The 21,006-nt window shown below is 50.8% G+C and overlaps 2 protein-coding genes across 3 annotated transcripts in view; both read left to right on the top strand.

Annotated features, from left to right (window-relative positions):
* The first annotated feature begins 2,256 nt into the window (after positions 1-2,256).
* chst1 (carbohydrate (keratan sulfate Gal-6) sulfotransferase 1) lies at positions 2,257-6,413 on the top strand. The gene is made up of 2 exons (XM_030378111.1): positions 2,257-2,593; positions 4,607-6,413. The coding sequence occupies exon 2, from the start codon at positions 4,653-4,655 to the stop codon at positions 5,931-5,933; it is 1,281 nt and encodes a 426-aa protein (XP_030233971.1). The 5' UTR covers positions 2,257-2,593; positions 4,607-4,652; the 3' UTR covers positions 5,934-6,413.
* An 8,816-nt stretch (positions 6,414-15,229) lies between these two features.
* Positions 15,230-21,006, top strand: part of LOC115559071 (uncharacterized) — a 6,321-nt gene continuing 544 nt past the window's right edge. Inside the window, exons 1-2 of one of the 2 annotated variants that reach the window (XM_030377729.1) lie at positions 15,230-20,187; positions 20,518-21,006. The exon at positions 20,518-21,006 is cut by the window's right edge and continues 544 nt beyond it. In XM_030377729.1, the coding sequence (XP_030233589.1) occupies positions 15,866-16,777 (912 nt within the window). In that variant the 5' untranslated portion in view covers positions 15,230-15,865 and the 3' untranslated portion in view covers positions 16,778-20,187; positions 20,518-21,006. The remainder of the gene's footprint in view (positions 20,188-20,517) is intronic. The other variant, XM_030377728.1, reaches the window with a different exon arrangement.

The following is a 21,006-nucleotide window of genomic DNA, read 5'->3' as shown; positions in this document are numbered from 1 at the left end:
CTGCATTTGTCCCTCCTATTATTCTTAATATTGAATTAAGAAGCGATTGTTCGACCAATGAGATTTGGTCGAGCTTTTTTTCGTTTTGCCTCATGTTCTTGTTATAAATTGGCATGTTTTGCATACACATTAAAGTAACGCAATACCCTAGTGATGATCTCAATTGAAAGAAATGAATCTGCCACCACAATGTTTTACTTCGGGACCAAATATTTTAATTTTGTAAATGGAGAGAAAATGTCTTTGAGATCAAACCCTTACAGCAGGGGTTCTCAAACTATATGGGGCCGGGGACCCCCCCATAGGGCAGAAATTATTTCAAGGACCCCCTCATAACCGCAACACAAATGTAATCATATAGGCTCATGTCTATTTTTTCTGTTAGATGCTTTTGAACTCTTTTATGCTTCAATCATTCAGTGCTAATACCACAATAGTGTTAAATAAGCATTTTATTGTATTTTGGCATAACTTTACAATATGTAAATAGATTTTACTTTTTTATAAATGTGTGTATAAAAATTTCGCCCACACACACACACACACACACACACACACACACACACACACACACACACACACACACACACACACACACACACAATACCCAACCCGAACAAAACCAGCAAAAACATGACACGGCAACATTGCCCAATGTTGTCACAATGGACATGGGACAACGGCAGAGGACATGTTTATTTCCAAATGTCTGGAAGGATTGGTTTACATGAGAGATAGTAAAGTGGTGCAAAACAGTTAAATTATTCACCCACGTAAACACGTTACCTACTGTTACCAATGGTCCATCGTAACAAATCGCCTGCTCGGCATGCCATGCATATATGGATGAAGCTTTGAAGGGGACGCAAAACACAGCTTTGGCAACGCTATTGAACGCTGCTTGGCCGTCATCACGCGTTTGCTGCCGAAAAGTTGAAATATTTCAACTCGAGCAGCATTTGACGCGCCGCAAAATACGTGAACGCGCCTGCAGCGCGGGCAGCCGGGCACGGGCGTGCTGCGCTGCAAATCAAATTGCCGCGCTCAAGCATGCGTTGACAGGTTGACGCAATGTTAACAGAGTTACTATTGGCCGAAAATTAAAGCAGGGGGAAGGCTGAACACAATGCGCCTGTTTAATTGGCTTTTATTTAGTTATTTAGGTGCGAGATGTGAAGGTAAAGCCTGAGGGAGTTTGACGTAATGTAAAAGCCGAGTGTTCATTGGTTTAACGTAACGCCCAAAGTTTTTTTCCGTAAATACCGGTATGTTTATGTTGCAACAACAAGCTCTTCACGGACCCCCTGGCAACGCGCCGCGGACCCCCGGGGGTCCGGGGACCCCACTTTGAGAACCGAGGCCTTACAGAACCGAAATAACGAGAGGAATGCATCCAAAATGTACGCTTTCTAAAAAACGGTTGTTTGAAATATTATGTTTTTTTTAATGTATGTCGTTTTTTAATGTTTTTTTTTTTATTGCAACACATTTTGTTTGTGATTTAAACGTTTTCTCTATACAAAAATACACAAATGTTTCCATTACGGCCGAAACGCAAAAAAGGGCACCAAGACAAACGATTAGACTGCCGGGCCAATGTATGTAACATGGTGCTTTTGTTTTCAAATGCATTTATTTTACTCTAAAAAAAATTAAGTAGGCTAATTAACTTTTGTTTGAAATATAAATATTTGTGTTTTGTTTGCAATGTATAGTTTTTCAATCAATATAAATACAAACATCTTCCTCCAAAGGCAATTCCCTCTAAACACCAAAATAGCATCAACAACGCAACGTCAATTATTACTTAGGCCTATCTATCGTTATCCGTGGTTTGCAGAAACGTTTCCTTCTGTGTGTGTGTGTGTGTGTGTGTGTGTGTGTGTGTGTGTGTGTGTGTGTGTGTGTGTGTGTGTGTGTGTGTGTGTGTGTGTGTGTGTGTGTGTGTGTGTGTGTGTGCGTGCGTGCATGCGCGTGTGTGTGTGGGAGAGAGAGAGAGAGAGAGAGAGAGAGAGAGAGAGAGAGAGAGAGAGAGAGAGAGAGAGAGAGAGAGAGAGAGAGAGAGTCAGCCATGACATAGAAGGGAGCTATTGGGATGGCGAGGAAAAGGGAAAATAAAAAATACATGTGTGCGTGTTTGCATGACAGAGAAGGAGAGCGAGAGAGAGAGAGAGAGAGAGAGAGAGAGAGAGAGAGAGAGAGAGAGAGAGAGAGAGAGAGAGAGAGAGAGAGAGAGAGAGAGAGAGAGAGAGAGAGAGAGAGAGCAGGTGGAGAGTAGGAGGGTCTGGGGGTGGTCCAGACACCCTCTCTCTCTCCGCTTCTGCGCATCATTTTTCAGGATCCCGGGCTGAACGCGCTTCTCCCGTCCTCCCGCCGGCTCTGCTGTAGCCAACACCTCCTCATCCGCCCCATCGCTTCTCTGAACCGAGCAGGACTCGAACCCTCTACCGACCGGTCTCTTTGGATTGCATGGCTCCGTCATTGGGCACGTATCTCGCCCAGGCAAAGACGCGTGATATCACTCGTCTGAAGACCACGGGAGCCTTGAGACATGGAGCTCAACCCTGATGGGAGCCCTGCAGCAGCCACAGAGGTAAGGATCTATCTCTATATCTATCTCTCTATATCTATCTCTATATATCTGTCTATAGCAGACAATGTGGTTGTCCCCGTGATTAGACAGGGCCTTCGTTAGGTCCATCTACTGGATCCGGGATGTGATACTCGACGTGTCGGTCTGATGCTCGGTGCGTCTGTCGGTTGCCTGGTGAGTCGTCTCCGGGATGTGATGCCCGGTGTGTCGTCTCCGGGATGTGATGCCCGGTGTGTCGTCTCCGGGATGTGATGCCCGGTGTGTCTGTCCATCGCAGCATCCCTCCGGATGTCTGCATCGCAGCCGAACGCATCCCTGCTGCAGCAGTGAGCTCCCGAGGAGATGGGATGTTGGGGTCTCCTTTTTGCGTGATTAACGAGAAGCTGTCGACGCTACTAAAGATCCCAGCCTTTGTTTTTTGTTCAATAAATAATAGTCATATTTTCTTCCAAATATAGACGGTAACAGAAGCCGCATTCAGGAACCATCGACGATCCGCTGGGTTTAGACCTCAACGATGTGTTGAGGTTGATGTTGTGTTTTTGTGTTTTTTCTTGGCACAGTGGTCTATTTGAACTGTTTCCTAAAGCGCATGCCCCTTGGGTTAGGATTTAGATTATACCCAGGTTAATGAATTATTCCCAGCATTTAAATAGGTTTTGAATCATTGCATTGCATTTCAATGAATCGTGATGGGTACTTTTAACATCAAACTGAAAATCAGACAGCCTGTACCAGAAGGACACAGCTCCTTAAACGTGTTGTTGAGAACAATATTTCCCCTTGAATTGTCATTGACCGTAAAGCTACGACACCGATGTCTCCGTCCGTCAGTCAGCAGCTCCACTCTTCCTGGTTGCATATTGTGATCGCAGTTTTAGGGTTAGGGTGACGGCCTGTGTTGAAGATCTAATAACTTCTGCTGCTGGCATGGAGACCAACAGCTGTGGTCGCATAACTTCAGATTCCAAGAGAGCCACCAGACCTCCGGTCGGTGTTGTGCTCTGCCTGCATTGTGCTAACGGCTGGACTTCTTACCTCGACATAACTGATGTTGTTTCATATCCAGCTAACATTGAGATTAAGCTCCTTCATTCATTTCTGGAGAGTAAGCAGATTTTAAATGTATAGATATAATATGTGTGTAAAAAAATGCTGTGTAACTGTATTATACACCAAATTAATCATAACCAGCGGTTAGAAGAAAATAAATATAGCGGTTAGAAGAAAATATAAAAGATTCAGTAAAGAATAATAATTACTAGTGTTGGGCAAAATGGGCATCAATTTTATTTGTTTAACTTCATCAAATTAACTTCACTTTAATTTGCTTATTTGGAAGACATTGTATTCTTTCTGACTAAGTATTCATTACTGAAATATTGATAGCTTATTTCAATGAATCAGTTCCTACATGTTACATACTTTAGTTCAAACAATTATTGCCAGTATAAATTCATTCAGATTGAGGTAATGTTTGAAACATATCTTTTGTCCACACGGCAAATATACGAGCAGTATGGGGACAACTTCAACAGGAGGACCTCATGTGAAGTGTCCCGTGTCCCTCATGTCCCGGTCTATATGATGACTGATTTCTTCATGTGACAGTGGGTCCCACTGAGGTCCTCATGGGACAGTGTGTCCTCATGGGACAGTGTGTCCTCATTGGACAGTGTGTCCTCATGTAACAGTGTGTCCCGGTGTGTTTGAGGACTCATGTGACAGTGTGTCCCGGTGTGTTTGAGGGCTCATGTGACAGTGTGTCCCGGTGAGGTCTCATGTGACAGTGTGTCCCGGTGAGGTCTCATGTGACAGTGTGTCCCGGTGAGGTCTCATGTGACAGTGTGTCCCGGTGAGGTCTCATGTGACAGTGTGTCCCGGTGAGGTCTCATGTGACAGTGTGTCCCGGTGAGGTCTCATGTGACAGTGTGTCCCGGTGAGGTCTCATGTGACAGTGTGTCCCGGTGAGGGCTCATGTGACAGTGTGTCCCGGTGTGTTTCTGTCCCCAGGCAGGACCCGGCCCGGCCCGCTGCCTCTAGATGAGGTGTGCTCGCCATGCAATGCTCCTGGAAGGCAGTGATTGTGCTGGCGTTGGCCTCCATCGCCATCCAGTACACCGCCATCCGGACGCTGACCTCAAAGCCTTTCCAGCTGTGCCCGCTGCCCAGCCCCCAGAACTGTGGTCTGGGCGGCCAGGAGACCGACCCCCCCTTTGAGCGGGGCGGCGGCGCTGGCTGCGAGGACTACAACTACTTCACGGTCAACGCCAGCCGTAAGACGCACATCCTGGTGCTGGCCACGACTCGTAGCGGCTCCTCCTTCGTGGGCCAGCTGCTAAACCAGCACCAGGACGTCTTCTATCTGTTCGAGCCGCTGTACCACGTGCAGACCACCCTGATCCCCCGGCTCTCGCACAGCCGCAACGCCGCCGACCGCCGCGTGATGCTGGGGGCCAGCCGGGACCTCCTGCGCAGCCTGTACGGCTGCGACCTGTACTTCCTGGAGAGCTACATCAAGCCGCCGCCCACCAACCACAGCACCGACAAGCTGTTCCGGCGCGGGGCCAGCCGGGCGCTGTGCCAGCAGCCCGCCTGCGACGCCTTCGGGCCCGAGGACGCCAACGTGGAGGAGGGCGACTGCGTGAAGAAGTGCGCTGCGCTGAACATGTCGCTGGCCACTGAGGCCTGCCGGGACAAGCGGCACGTGGCCATCAAGACGGTGCGGGTGCCGGAGGTGGGGGACCTGCGGGCGCTGGTGGACGACCCCCGGCTCAACGTGAAGGTGGTCCAGCTGGTCAGGGACCCCCGCGGGATCCTGTCCTCCCGCATCGAGACCTTCAGGGACACCTACCGGCTGTGGCGCATCTGGAGGGCCACGGGGCGACGGCCGTACAACCTGGACCTCTCACAGCTCACCGTGGTCTGCGAGGACTTCCTGAACTCGGTCACCACCGGCCTGGCTCACCCCCACTGGCTGAAGGGGAAGTACATGCTGCTCCGCTACGAGGACCTGGCCAGAAACCCGCTGCAGAAGACAAAGGAGATGTACGACTTCCTGGGTCTGGCCATGGATAAAAACGTGGAGGAATGGATCCACGCCAACACCAGGGGCAGCAGCGAGCCCTCGGCCAAACACAAGTTCGGCACGGTCAGAGACTCGGCGGCCAACGCGGAGAGCTGGCGGCTGAAGCTGTCTTACGACATGGTGGAGTACACGCAGGCGGTCTGCGAGAAGGCCCTCCTGCAGCTGGGCTACAAGGCTGTGAGGTCTGCGGACGAGCTGAAGAACATGTCCCTCTCATTGGTGCAGGACAAAACCTTTGTGGCTTTTTTGTAACAAGATACTTTCTTCAATGACTATTTTTGATATATTTATAAATGTTGCCTTATCAGTTTGCTAGATCATTGTTTTGGTTTCTTTTCTTTTTTTCTGAATTAATGTTTGTTCAAATTTGCACTAAACTTCAAACGTCTTTGAATGCACCAGGGGAAGAATGGATGATTCCCCATGGTTAAAAATACAGCACACTTTTAATTAAAAGAAGACAAAAAATGAGCTAGTTTACAAATTATTAGTGTCATCAACTTTTTTTCCTTCCACATATTGCCCTCATTCATCTGTAAGTTATTGTTTAATCATGAGCTAAATACTGCTCCTTTATTGGTTGGTTAGGACCAGATGTTTCCTGCACTCCTTTTATTCCGGTCTTTAACATCTTCTGGTTTATTTGTTCATTTGTTTGAGACCTGTGATGACAACTCTGGACTGTACGAGCCCTACTGTGCAATAAATTGTGAATGTTGCAGTCAACCTTTACTAGGCTGGTCTATGCCTTGGGGGAACAGAGGGGATACTAGAGGGGGTATGAGAGGGGGGAACAGAGGGGATACTAGAGGAGGTATGAGAGGGGATACTAGAGGGGGTATGAGAGGGGGGAACAGAGGGGATACTAGAGGAGGTATGAGAGGGGATACTAGAGGGGGTATGAGAGGGGGGAACAGAGGGGATACAAGAGGAGGTATGAGAGGGGATACTAGAGGGGGTAGGAGAGGGGGGAACAGAGGGGATACTAGAGAGGGTATGAGAGGGGGGGACAGAGGGGATGCTAGAGGGGGTATGAGAGGGGGTAACAGAGGGGGTATGAGAGGAGATACTTGAGGGGGTATGATAGGAGGGAACAGAGGGGGAACAGAGGGAATACTAGAGGGGGTATGAGAGGGGGGGACAGAGGGGATACTAGAGGGGATACTAGAGGGGGGACCAGAGGAGATACTAGAGAGGGTATGAGAGGGGACCAGAGGGGTTATGAGAGGGGATACTAGAGGAGGTATGAGAGGAGATACTAGAGGGGGTTTTAGAGGGGTATGAGAGGGGGTATGAGAGGAGATCCTAGAGGGGGTATGAGAGGAGATAGTAGAGGGGGTATGAGGGGTGTGAGAGGAGATACTAGAGGGGGTTTGAGAGGGGTTACTAGAGGAGATATGAGGGGGATACTAGAGGAGGTATGAGGGGAGTATGAGAGGGGGTATTGGCAACAGATGCCTCGCTGCAAAGGGTAATTGGAGACAATTAATAGGCAGCCGTGTCAGAGGGGAAGTCATCTCAGCAGAGGTCATTAATGTTTTACTGTAGTAGAGCCATCTGCCATGCGCAGGTTCAACTAATGACTGCCTTTATTCAGCTCCTGATGAGGAATCATGGACACATTATGAGTCAAACAGTAGTCCATGTTGATATTATTGCCAAATTATATTCAAAAGAAATCCAAACTGTCACTGAGCACTCTCCCCATGTACGTTTCCTCTCCCCACCTCCTCCTGTGCTGTTGGACCTTCAGGGACCTTTGAGCCTCTCCAATGAGCTGGGTGACAATGGAGCATAGTTTAGGCTGTGGATGGTGCGGTCCTTCTAATGTATCTGTGCTCAGTCGTGTTTATTTGGTTGTAAATCACTTCTCCTAAAACGCCCAGCCGAGGACTTCAGCACGAGAACATTGAGTATTGATTTGATGACTCTTGAGTTACCTGCTGATTTTGATGATTAGGAGTTTTTATCATCATTCCTTATTGATTTCCCATAAGAAGATAAACCCCCCTACCTATTCTCTGCTTTCCTATCACCGGGTGTGAAAACTCATATTTAACTTGTTTCTACTCTAGCGTGGTATATAAATAGTGAGAGACATGAGGCCTAATCCTGACTGCAGAAGAAACGGCCCAGAATCAATGTTCATGTACCACGCAATGTTACTGAGTCCACTGAGTGTGTTTACAACTCCTCATGTCTGGCTCCAGTTCACAGTGTGGAGAACATGTTACAAGACAGCACACGCTTTGTGTGTGTGTGTGTGTGTGTGTGTGTGTGTGTGTGTGTGTGTGTGTGTGTGTGTGTGTGTGTGTGTGTGTGTGTGTGTGTGTGTGTGTGTGTGTGTGTGTGTGTGTGTGTGTGTGTGTGTGTATGTGCTTGTGTGTGGTGGTCAGAAGTACTCTAGATATGTCTGGAAAAAAAACATCAAAGTGTTTAAAAATAGGTTTGAGTACAAATTAAATGCAGTAATAACCATTTTAATATGATAATGAATATTAACAAACTATAGTCTTGAGATGCAAATGAGACCAGGCCACACAACTATTTATGGATATGGATAAGGAAGGGGTTGTTGTATTCACAGTCAGGGAGCTACAGTAACAGTCTTATAGTTTAGAAACATTTTACACACAACTTCTTGGAAGAATACAAGTATTCTTCCAAGAAGCTAAATAATTGTCTGTGTACGTTGTCACGTGTAGCTGAAATACATACTAATAGCTGTTTCTGTATGCAGGCTGGATCTGAGTTGTCCTATCAAAGCCTGGTATCGCGGTAAATAACCATACGGCCAATCAGCATGCAGATGAGGAGCGGGACGGGCGTGAACAGCCTCGTAGCGCGGCAGCCCGGGCTGGAGATGCTCTCCATTGATCAGCTCCCATCTCACTGGTTCACCCTCAGAGATGAGCGTGTGAATGGGCGTCACACGTTAGCTCATCAGTATTGGTGGCTCGCGGTCCATTGAGATGCAGAGCACAAACCCTTTGATCCCCTCCCTCCTCCTGGAGCCAGAGGCAAGCTCTCTCTCTCTCTCTGTCTGTCTCTCTGTCTCTCTGTCTCTCTCTCTCTCTCTCTCTCTCTCTCTCTCTCTCTCTCTCTCTCTCTCTCTCTCTCTCTCTCTCTCTCTCTCTCTCTCTCTCTCTCTCTCTCTCTCTCTCTGCTGCTCCAGATATGTCTCTTCTTTATGCGTCTCTCTGCTCAGTGTCGGTCGCGCTCATCTCTGCCTGCTCCTCCTCAGTCTCCCCCTCGGTCTCCTCCTCAGTCTCCTCCTGGCTCCTCCTCCTCTAAAGGAGCTCTTCAATGCGCGTCTGGTTTCTTCCGTTCATTGATGGTTTCCGTGTAATGTCCGACCTCCATAATCCCGGTGTGGGCGCTGGGCTGAGGGCTGATGGGGGCTTAAAGCCAAGGCGTCTGGGGTCAGGCCTGGGGAGCGCACTGTTTAACCCTGGAAAAGAAGAAAAATTAATATCACTGATCCCTACAACACTGTATGGTCACATTCATCCATCCATTCATGATTATTACAATATCTAAATGATAGGTGAGGGGTGCAGCCCTCCCTGTAGCCCAGTGGGGAGGGCTCCAGTCTACATGAGGTCACTGTAGCCCAGTGGGGAGGGCTCCAGTCTACAGACAGTGGGGAGGGCTCCAGTCTACAGACAGTGGGGAGGGCTCCAGTCTACAGACAGTGGGGAGGGCTCCAGTCTACAGACAGTGGGGAGGGCTCCAGTCTACAGACAGTGGGGAGGGCTCCAGTCTACAGACAGTGGGGAGGGCTCCAGTCTACAGACAGTGGGGAGGGCTCCAGTCTACAGACAGTGGGGAGGGCTCCAGTCTACAGACAGTGGGGAGGGCTCCAGTCTACAGACAGTGGGGAGGGCTCCAGTCTACAGACAGTGGGGAGGGCTCCAGTCTACAGACAGTGGGGAGGGCTCCAGTCTACAGACAGTGGGGAGGGCTCCAGTCTACAGACAGTGGGGAGGGCTCCAGTCTACAGACAGTGGGGAGGGCTCCAGTCTACAGACAGTGGGGAGGGCTCCAGTCTACAGACAGTGGGGAGGGCTCCAGTCTACAGACAGTGGGGAGGGCTCCAGTCTACAGACAGTGGGGAGGGCTCCAGTCTACAGACAGTGGGGAGGGCTCCAGTCTACAGACATCAGGCAATCGTCTTCCTGGATGCACATCGATGTTTACTCCTGTCTTTAGACCCTCATTCCTGCAGAGAGCTGAAAGCCCAGGAGTGAGACCGGCCAATAGGGTTGGAGTGAGACTGGCCAATAGGGTCGGAGTGAGACCGGCCAATAGGGTGAGCCGGTGAGACCGGCCAATAGGAGGGTCGGAGTGAGACTGGCCAATGGGGCGAGCCGGTGAGCCTTTTCGTACACACCTTTCCATGATGAAGCACTATAATATCGATACAGATATTACATAAAAACATAGGCAACTCCTTTACACTGCTCACCCAATGGTGTGTGTGTGTGTGTGTGTGTGTGTGTGTGTGTGTGTGTGTGTGTGTGTGTGTGTGTGTGTGTGTGTGTGTGTGTGTGTGTGTGTGTGTGTGTATGTGTGTGTGTGTGTGCGTGTGTGCGTTTGTGTGTGTGAGTGCGTGTGCATGTGTTTGTGTCCTCTAAGGATGTGTCTCTCAGTGTTGAATCGTTGTGTACGAGTTTGAATTAAACATGATTATGCAGATGATGAATGGTTCATGTTAATTGGCGGATATCTTTGTTGCTTTCACAACGAGCGTCCTGGTGGGGAGAAAAAGCTGTTTCTTAACTGTGACGATCCACCGAGACGCACACAGTTGTAGTTGTTGTTGTTGTTGTGTGTGATGATTGTAAAGTGGCTCAGAGCGCATTACACCAGAGCTTCAGAGGCCTGCCTTTCTCCTCTCTTTAAAGGAATGGCTTTCTAGAAATCATACTCTGTGTGTTTACGCTTGGATATGTGGCATGCATAACACACACACATACACACACGCACACACACACGCAGACGCACACACACACACACACACACACACACACACACAAACACACACACACACACACAATCAGAGAGACACACACAGAAACAGACACACATTGATGGGCATTAATGATGATGCCCAGAGGAGATCTTGGAATAGTTGCAAGTAGAGTCGAGTGTGTATGTGTGTGCATGTGTGTGTGTGTGTGTGTGCGTGTGTGCTTGCTTGCATTTGTTTGCATGTGTAAGCGTGTGTGTCTGTGCGTGCGTGTGTGTGCACTTGGTTGTGTATACAGCACAGTGTGTGGTCTGTGACATTTACGTCACTGTGGTTGAGATGTGGCTGTCCTGTTCCACCCCATCACTAACACCACCCTCCTCCCATCACCTCTCCTCCCTCCTCGCCTCCTCCCCTCCTCTCCTCCCCCTCCTCCCATCCCCTCTCCTCCCCTCCCCGCTCCTCTCTCCTCCCCCTCCTCTCCTCCCCCTCCTCCCATCACCTCTCCTCCCTCCTCGCCTCCTCCCCTCCTCTCCTCCCCCTCCTCGCCTCCTCCCCTCCTCTCCTCCCCCTCCTCCCATCCTCTCCTCCCCCTCCTCCCATCCTCTCTCCTCCCTCCTCGCCTCCTCCCCTCCTCTCCTCCCCCTCCTCCCATCCCCTCTCCTCCCTCCTCGCCTCCCCTCTTCTCCTCCCCCTCCTCCTCCTCTCTCCTCCCCTCCTCTCTTCCCCCTCCTCCCCTCCCCTCCCCTCTTCTCCTCCCCCTCCTCCTCCTCCTCTCTCCTCCCCTCCCCTCTCTCCTCCCCCTCCTCCCATCCCCTCTCCTCCCTCCTCGCCTCCCCTCTTCTCCTCCCCCTCCTCCTCCCCTCTCCTCCCTCCTCCCCTCCCCTCCTCTCCTCCTCCTCCCATCCCCTCTCCTCCCTCCTCCCCTCCCCTCCTCTCCTCCTCCTCCCCCTCTCCTCCCTCTTCCCATCCCCTCTCCTCTCCTCCCCCTCCTCTCCTCCCCCTCCTCCCATCCCCTCTCCTCCCTCCTCCCCTCTTCTCCTCCCCCTCCTCCTCCTCTCTCCTCCCCTCCTCTCCTCCCCCTCCTCCCCTCCCCTCCCCTCTTCTCCTCCCCTCCTCCTCCTCCTCTCTCCTCCCCTCCCCTCTCTCCTCTCCCTCCTCCTCCTCCCCTCTCCTCCCTCCTCCCCTCCCCTCTCCTCCTCCTCCTCCCCTCCTCTCTCCTCCCTCCTCCTCCCCTCCCTCCTCCTCCTCTCTCCTCCCCTCCTCTCTCCTCCCTCCTCCTCCTCTCTCCTCCCCTCCTCTCTCCTCCCTCCTCCTCCCCTCCCTCCTCCTCCTCTCTCCTCCCCTCCTCTCTCCTCCTCCTCCTCCCCTCCTCTCTCCTCCCTCCTCCTCCTCCTCTCCCCTCCTCCTCCTCCTCCTCCTCCTCTCTCCTCCCCTCCTCTCTCCTCCTCCTCCTCCTCCTCCTCTCTCCTCCCCTCCTCTCTCCTCCTCCTCCTCCCATCCCCTCTCCTCCCTCCTCCCCTCCCCTCTTCTCCTCCCCCTCCTCCTCCTCTCTCCTCCCCTCCTCTCTCCTCCCTCCTCCTCCCCTCCCTCCTCCTCCTCCCCCTCCTCCTCCTCCTCTCTCCTCCCCTCCTCTCTCCTCCCTCCTCCTCCCCTCCCTCCTCCTCCCCTCCCCTCCTCCTCCTCCTCTCCCCTCCTCCTCCTCCTCCTCCTCCTCCTCTCTCCTCCCCTCCTCCTCCTCTTCTCCTCCCCCTCCTCCTCCTCTCTCCTCCCCTCCTCTCTCCTCCCTCCTCCTCCCCTCCCTCCTCCTCCCCTCCCCTCCCTCCTCCTCCTCTCCCCTCCTCCTCCTCCTCCTCCTCTCTCCTCCCCTCCTCCTCCTCTCTCCTCCCCTCCTCTCTCCTCCCTCCTCCTCCCCTCCTTCCTCCTCTCCTCCCCTCCTCCTCCTCTCTCCTCCCCTCCTCTCTCCTCCCTCCTCCTCCCCTCCCTCCTCCTCCTCTCCTCTCCCCCCCTCCTCCTCCTCTCTCCTCCCCTCCTCTCTCCTCCTCCTCCTCCCATCCTCCCTCCTCCCTCCTCCCCTCCCCTCTCTCCTCCCCCTCCTCCTCCTCTCTCCTCCCCTCCTCTCTCCTCCCTCCTCCTCCCCTCCCTCCTCCTCCTCTCCCCTCCTCCTCCTCCACTCATTCCCCTCCTCTCCATATTGGAATACCACCAGTTGATGTGCTTCCTAATGCGAGCCGTCAGTGGGCTGACAGCAGATCGCTCCGGGAACACAACACGTTGCATCAGTTCTTCTTAGAGTCATTTGGTTCAGGATGCTAAGTGTCAATGTGCACTGAGACTTGGTTCATGATCTATCGTGTTATGATTTGCAATGGTTTGTACCTATCCTTCAGTCCAACCAGAGTATTACTGTAGTAAACTACTCCATTATGTGGGTTGGATTGACAGACAGACAGACAGACAGACAGACGGACAGGCAGACAAACAGACAGTCGGTGAGAAGATACGATAATCCTTAACCAAAAACAAAGCTAAACACATCACCCCAAGCATCCCGTTTCAATGCACAAAGGGAGTATTCCGAAGTCCTTACATTGGTGTGATGTGTTCATGGGGGTCTTAGGAGCAACGATAATGGCCCTAGTGAACACCAAAATCACAAAGTTACTTCACATAACAGATCGATAAGGGGAATATTGGATACTTATTGGAATATAGATAGCAATTTCAACATGATGTACCCTGTAATGAACCGATGAAAACGTTCTTCCTTAGGGGAAGGGAGGCCGGGGGAGGGGAGGGGGAGGGGAGGGGAGGCAGGGGGAGGGGAGGGGAGGGGAGGGGAGGCAGGGGGAGGGGAGGGGAGGCAGGGGGAGTGGAGGGGAGGGGAGGGGAGGCAAGGCAGGGGGAGGGGAGGGGAGGGGAGGGGAGGGGAGGCAGGGGGAGGGGAGGGGAGGGGAGGGGAGGCAGGGGGAGTGGAGGGGAGGGGAGGCGAGGCAGGGGGAGGGGAGGGGAGGCAGGGGGAGTGGAGGGGAGGGGAGGCAGGGGGAGGGGAAGGGAGCGGAGGTGAACAGAACCAGGGGCAGAGGAAGTGGAGGGGGCCCCTGTAGTAGGGGGCTCTAAGGAATGGACACTGAACTTTGGAGCAGGGGGGCGAATCATGGACTCAGTTCAGGGGTCCAGCGTGAGGTCTGACAGACAGCAGGGGATGAGTAGATGGAGGTGTGTTGATGACAGCGGAGAGCAGGTGTGGAGGAAACCCAAGGACCAGGGGGGGGGCCAGACCGGCCTCACAGGTGACCCCAGAAGAGGGCTCTCTGTTGGTCCATGGCTGGTCGGGGAACGCCGTCACTATGGTGGGCAAAGAGTGAGGTCACTCTGAGGCCCACCCAGAGTGACCTCACCCCGAGGCCCAGAGACCTCACCCCGAGGCCCAGAGACCTCACCCGAGGCCCAGAGACCTCACCCCAAGGCCCAGAGACCTCACCCCGAGGCCCAGATACCTCACCCCAAGGCCCAGAGTGACCTCACCCCGAGACCCAGAGTGACCTCACCCCAGAGACCTCACCCCGAGGACCAGAGTGACCTCACCCCGAGGTCCAGAGACCTCACCCCGAGGCCCAGAGACCTCACCCCGAGGCCCAGAGACCTCACCCCGAGGCCCAGAGTGACCTCACCCGAGGCCCAGAGACCTCACCCCGAGGCCCAGAGTGACCTCACCCCGAGGCCCAGAGTGACCTCTCGGGGTGAGGTCTCTGGGCCTCGGGGTGAGGTCTCTGGGCCTCGGGGTGAGGTGTCTGGGCCTCGGGTTGAGGTCTGTATGGCTGTCCTGGGTTCTTTATTTCCGAGGCCGCAGCGCAGCACAGAGCTCTATCTCTAGGGGCGATTCAAATGTGATCATTAAAATTGGATTTGTGATTCAAGAAAAGAACACATCACGAATTCCATAGCTCCAATTTTTAATGCGGCAGTAAATACGAGGCGGACGGATTCAGACTGAGAATCCGCTCGCCCCCACCCCCGCCCCCACCACCGCCCCCAGCCCCGCCCCCAGCCCCCCCCAGCCCCCCGTTCCCCTGTCAATCATCTCCTTGCTTTTCGTTGCCGTATTGAGCGGGCCGAGATGACAACAGGAAGCCATACTTCTCCTCGCTGCCATAAATATTTTAGTACCCAGAATCCACCTCTGCTTCCTGATCCTGTCGTCTCGTCAGAGCCGTGACTCACTGCGGCCGCGGAGCCGCGGAGCCGCCGAGCCCGGCCCCACTGGGGTGCGCCCTCTGCAGCACCGTGCACATACCCTGCAGCACCGTGCACGCACCCACACACCCACATCCTGGGGCAGGGTGTTGCCAGGTAACTCACACTTCAGTTCAATTCAATGCTTTAGGTCTTGATTCGATTCGATATTGATTTGATTCGATTTGATATTGATCCAATTGCTTCGATATCGATTCAATAATCCGTGCAGTTGACAAAAATACCTAAATATTATTTAGAATTATCCATTTCTAAATGAATTAACCATTTCATTGTGCTTTAACAAGCAAAAAGGGAATACACCATAGTATAGTTGTAATGGCCGTTTCTGTTTTTTGTTAAGCTCACTTCGACCCGTGATTTGTATACGCCTACCTAGGCACAGGCGCAGGTGATTTTAGGTCACGCCCACCGCTCTAGCATAGTTGGAAAGTAATGTCGGGCGGCGTGGCATGTTTTGGGCAAGATAAAAAGATTTTACCACACACCTAATACAAGCATTTTGGATTATGGAAATAGAAAACATTTGTTAGAACTTCATGCAAAGAAGACCATTGGAATAAACAGAACTCTATTTTGGAAACTTGTGTTTGTGCGTAAACTTGAAGCCGAATCCACGTCACCCACGGCCTTTAGTTTGGAACATTGGAAAATGGAAAAAAGGCCGTTACATTAAGTAAAATCTTTCTTTCGTTTGGACATCGAACTTGGAAGATATCGAATTGAATTGGATTATCTGTTGGAACGTTTCTGTTGGATTACTGGAATTTGGAAGCCGAAACGAGAAGACGTGAGTAACAGCTGACTGACTAACAGCTGACTCTGAAGCAACCCGCAACGTCGGGGTGGACCCGCTTGAGCTGCAGTTTAAAGACTTAAAAGAAGACAAAGCAAAGACTCTTTAGTTTGAAAACATTCTTTGGATTTTTGCGGAAACAAACCTAGTTGGAACATTATGCAGCAGGAGCAGGAAGATTTGGGAAAGGAAAGGGAAGTTTTAAGTTTAATTAAGAAGCGAAGTGGAAAACTCGGCGCTCTCACACGAAAGCGGAATGAAATTCACACTTTGATCGATAATGGAGAGAATACCACCGTCATTGAAGAACACATGAAAGTTTACAATCGTTTCCTGGAGGAGTTTATGGACGTACAAGTGGCTGTGCAAAGCTTATTGAACGAGGACGAGAGAGAATCTGACCACACCGACTGGTATGAACCCAAATTGATAAGCTGCAGAGAATTTATTGATGACATAGAAACGTGGCTAAAACAAGACGCCTCGCAGGATGCCGCTAATAATGTAAGCGCCGTGGAAAATGTGTCTCACGCTGCATCTCGTAAAAGCTATGACGTAGAGCCCCACGATAGCGTCTCACAGACCGCAAAACCCGCACGCCCCAGTAGCAAAGCAGCTGCGAGCAAGTCCTCTAGTTCATCCTCTGCCAGTAGAAAAAGTAAAACCCTTTCAGAGATGGCAATTCAGGCCGAGCTGGAGCGCGTAACCCTGCTAAAGCAGGCTGACGCGTTACAAGGAAAACACGCGCTTGAACTTGAAGAAGCCCAATTAAACGCAGTAATGAAAGCCAAAAGAGAAACGCTGTCCGTTAAAACTAATTTGGCCATCGCAAAGGCGAAGTCACAGGTGTTTAAAGAACAAGAAGAAACACAAAAATCGAAAAGTCTAGCGTCCTCTGGAGCCTCTACACCCACACAATTCATATCGCCCCAAAGAGCTATGAAACAGACAAAAATGTCACCGGCTCCCGTTCCGTTGTCTACCGTTGGACCTACTACGTCAGTCGCCCCCCCCCATATATGCAAAAAGCAAAGCAAAAACACGTCATCTACAGCAAAGTGCAGACAGTAATAATGACCAACCCGATTTAGCTGAAGCAATGCGCAAACAAAATGAGATTACTGCAATGCTGATTAAGCAGCAGAGACAGTCACTTTTACCACCCATACAAGTACCAGTTTTTGATGGTGATCCCCTGCAATTCAGATCCTTTATCAAAGCATTTGAACAAGGCATTGAGAGCAAGACAGATGATATGCAGGTTAAGCTTTATTATTTAGAGCAATTCACATCTGGGCAGCCCAGAAAGCTGGTGCAGAGCTGCATGCATATGAGCCCACAAACTGCATTCGGAGAGGCTAAAAAGCAGTTGGAGTGGAACTTCGGAAGCAAAGTGAAAGTTACAGCTGCATTTCTGAACAAGGCATTGGATTGGCCAGCCCTGAAAGCAGATGACGGCGTAGGTGTAGCATTAAGATCATACACATTTTTCCTAAGAACCAGTTATAACACAACGGAGGACGCCGGATATTTGGACGAAATGGAAAACTCCTCACACATGAAGGTGTTCGTCTCCAAGCTGCCGTTCAGGATGCGTGAGTCCTGGAGGATGAAAGTGTGCAGCATCAGAGAGGAGCAAAAACGGAGAGTGAAATTCAAAGACCTACTGGACTTCCTGGAAAGGCAAGTGAGAGCTGCAATGGACCCCGTCTTCTGTGAAATTCAAAATACAAGAGCAAAAGCCACAACACCACCAACCCCCAAGTCAATTGGAAAAGCCAAAGGCAGCAGCTTCGCCACCTCTGTTGCTCAGGTGCCACACCAGAGTGACACGCCCAACGCTGGAAATGCAGGCAAAATTCAGTGCTTGTTTTGCAATGACGGCCACATACTTGACAAGTGCACAACATTCAAAAAGAAACCAAACAAAGACAAAATTACGTTTTTACAGAGCAAAGGCGTGTGCTTTGGATGCTTAGTACAAGGTCACTTAAGCAGGAACTGTCAAGAAAGGCTGACATGCCGCACCTGCAGTATGAATCATCCAACAGTTCTGCACATCGAACCAAAACCTCAGAACACCCCAGCCGACCATGAAACACAAACGGTCTCCAACGCACTTGTGTCCTTGGACTCTGAAGGTGATACTGGGGTCGGTTCTAAAGAATGCTCGCTGTCTGTTCTACCTGTCAAAGTCAGACTAAACAAAAGCACAAAAGTAATCGAAACATACGCTTTCTTGGACCCAGGCAGCTCAGCCACATTCTGTACCGAGTCATTAATGACTCAGCTGAACGCACCTGGACAAAAAATGGACATACTGCTGAAGACGATGGGGCAGGAGAAGTATGTGAGTAGTCATAAGATCTCTGGCTTGGAAGTAGCTGCCTTAAATGACAACAAATTCTTGAGACTGCCAGATGTGTACACTCAAAAGTCAATCCCTGTCACGAAAGACAACATACCCAAAGAAGAAGACCTTAAAAAATGGCCTTACTTACAAGAAGTGGAACTGACGCCCATCAATGCAAGTATTGGACTGCTGATTGGTGCAAACGCACCTAAAGCACTGGAACCATGGAAAATAGTCAACAGTGAAGGTAATGGACCCTACGCTGTCCAGACTCGTCTTGGATGGGTCATCAACGGCCCACTTGGACAAGAAGATAGCGACGACAGCGATACAGCTTCCGTACAGGTGAATCGCATCTCATTAGGAAAATTGGAAGAAATGTTGATTAAGCAGTATAATCAAGATTTTGTCGAACAGCACTGTGACGAACACGCTGAATTGTCTGTGGAGGACAAACAGTTTATGGAAATACTGTCAAGTGTGAGCTCCATTTACGACCCACTAGGGTTCTTAAGCCCGGTGATACTCCCCGCAAAGCAGATTCTGCAGCAGCTGTGCAAGTTGAAGCTGGCGTGGGATGAGGCAATACCACCAGAGATGGCACAAACATGGCAAAGGTGGGTGGATGATTTGATTCTGTTACACTCATTCAGTGTCAGAAGATGCTTCACACCTAGTGAATATGGAAATGTAGAAATGGCACAGCTGCATCACTTTTGTGATGCCAGCGAAGTTGGATTCGGTGCCGTATCATACTTACGGCTAACTAACAGCGAGAAGGAAGTGTGTGTTGCTTTTGTTATAGGCAAAGCAAGGGTGGCTCCACTCAATCACGTCACCATACCTCGCCTGGAACTGGCCGCAGCAGTCGTTGCTGTGCGCCTGGACAAGATGCTGTCAAAACAGTTGGAGCTCAACCTCAGTGAGTCAGTCTTTTGGTCCAACAGCATGACCGTCCTAAAATACATTGCAAACACCACCACTCGCTTTAAGACCTATGTAGCCAATAGAGTTTCCATCATAAGTTCACTGTCTAATGTCGGTCAGTGGAGACATGTTGGCTCTAAGATGAATCCTGCAGACGCAGCTTCGCGAGGCATGAAAGTTGGAGCCTTCCTGAAGTCCTCAAACTGGATCACTGGTCCTGACTTTCTCGGAAAAACCGAGCGTGAGTGGCCAGCAAGCGTGGACAAAGCATCCCTGCATCCGGACGCTGACCCAGAAGTGAGAGAGGAGGTCCTTTCCTTCGCTGCACAGGCGGAAGAAGTATGTCCCACCACTAAACTGCTGCTGCACTTCTCTAGTTGGACAAGGCTCAAGAGAGCCGTGGCATGGATTATGAAACTGAAAGAAAAGCTAAGGCTAAAGATAAAAGAAAATGCACAATGTGGAGATCAAACTCCTGTCAAACAGGTAAAGAAAACAAACTACTTACCACTCACAGTCGATGACCTGCTCTTAGCAGAGGAGGCAATAGTGCGCTTTGTGCAAAAGAAACATTACTCCAGCGAATTGGCTGCACTGAAATCAGGTGGTGTAAAGAAATCCAGTCAACTGTACAAACTTGACCCCATTGCTATTGATGATGTATTGAGAGTTGGTGGTAGGCTGAGCAGGTCCGCTCTACCTGTGGAAACAAAACACCCTGCAATACTACCAAAAGAAAGTCACGTCTCAAAGCTCATTCTTCAACATGTACACAATAAAGTTGGTCACAGGGGAAGAAATCATATGCTCTCAACCCTACGACGACAGTACTGGATTCCTCATGCAAATGCAGCAGCCAGAAAGATCATCAGTGAGTGTGTGATATGCCTAAAGCAGCGCCAAAGACCAGGTGAGCAGAAAATGTCTGACCTGCCTGTTGACAGAGTCACAGCTGATGCCCCACCATTCACACATGTGGGCCTAGATTATTTTGGGCCAATAGAAGTTAAGAAAGGCAGAAGCCTAGTTAAAAGATATGGAGCACTTTTTACTTGCCTAACCTGTCGCGCAGTACACCTGGAGGTGGCGCATTCCCTCAATACAGATTCCTGTATAAACGCCATCAGGAGGTTTATCTGCCGCAGAGGCCAAGTCAAAGAAATCCGGACGGATAATGGAACCAACTTCGTCAGCACAAACCGTGAGTTGAAACAAGCCATCGCAGAGTTGAATCACAGCAAAATTCAGAAAAGCTTGATGCAGGATGGAATTAAATGGACATTTAACCCCCCATATGGAGCCCACCATGGTGGCGTATGGGAACGCTTGGTGCAGGACGTAAAAAGATTGCTGCGTTCTGTAACTAACCAACAAGCCCTAGACGATGAAGCCCTGCAGACAGTCTTCTGTGAAGCGGAGGCCATACTGAACGACCGTCCAATCACCACCTCCTCTGGCGATCCCAATGACATCGAGGCCTTGACTCCAAACCACCTTCTTCAGCTGAAAGGTAAACCCATCTTGCCACCAGGTTTATTCAAGAAGGATGACCTGTACGCTCGGAGACGCTGGAGGCAAGTGCAATACATCGCCGACCTCTTCTGGAAGAGGTGGACGACCGAGTACCTCCCTCAACTGCAAGAGCGGCAGAAGTGGAACAAAGTTCACAGAAACTTCACAGTTGGTGACATCGTGCTCGTGGTGGAAGAGTCCGCACCCAGAGGTGCGTGGCCCATTGGGCGCATCACCGACACCATGGCAGACTCCAAAGGGTGCGTTCGACGGGTCCGTGTCAAGACACAGACCAACGAGTTGGAAAAGCCCATCACCAAGATCTGCCTCCTGGTGGGGGTAGTTTAAGGGGCAACAGTGAATGTTCGCCTCCAACGGAGTCATGTTCTTGAACCTCTGACTCTACACATCTACAGATGCTCACTTACTGATTTAGTCCGTGATGCAATAGGCGTCACAACCTTTATGCTGAAAACATGCACACAGTCCATAAGCACACAGAACACAT

The sequence above is a fragment of the Gadus morhua genome, chromosome 14 (assembly GCF_902167405.1).
Source record: "Gadus morhua chromosome 14, gadMor3.0, whole genome shotgun sequence".
Classification (NCBI taxonomy): domain Eukaryota; kingdom Metazoa; phylum Chordata; class Actinopteri; order Gadiformes; family Gadidae; genus Gadus; species Gadus morhua.
This window is presented reverse-complemented; position numbering and strand designations above follow the sequence as displayed.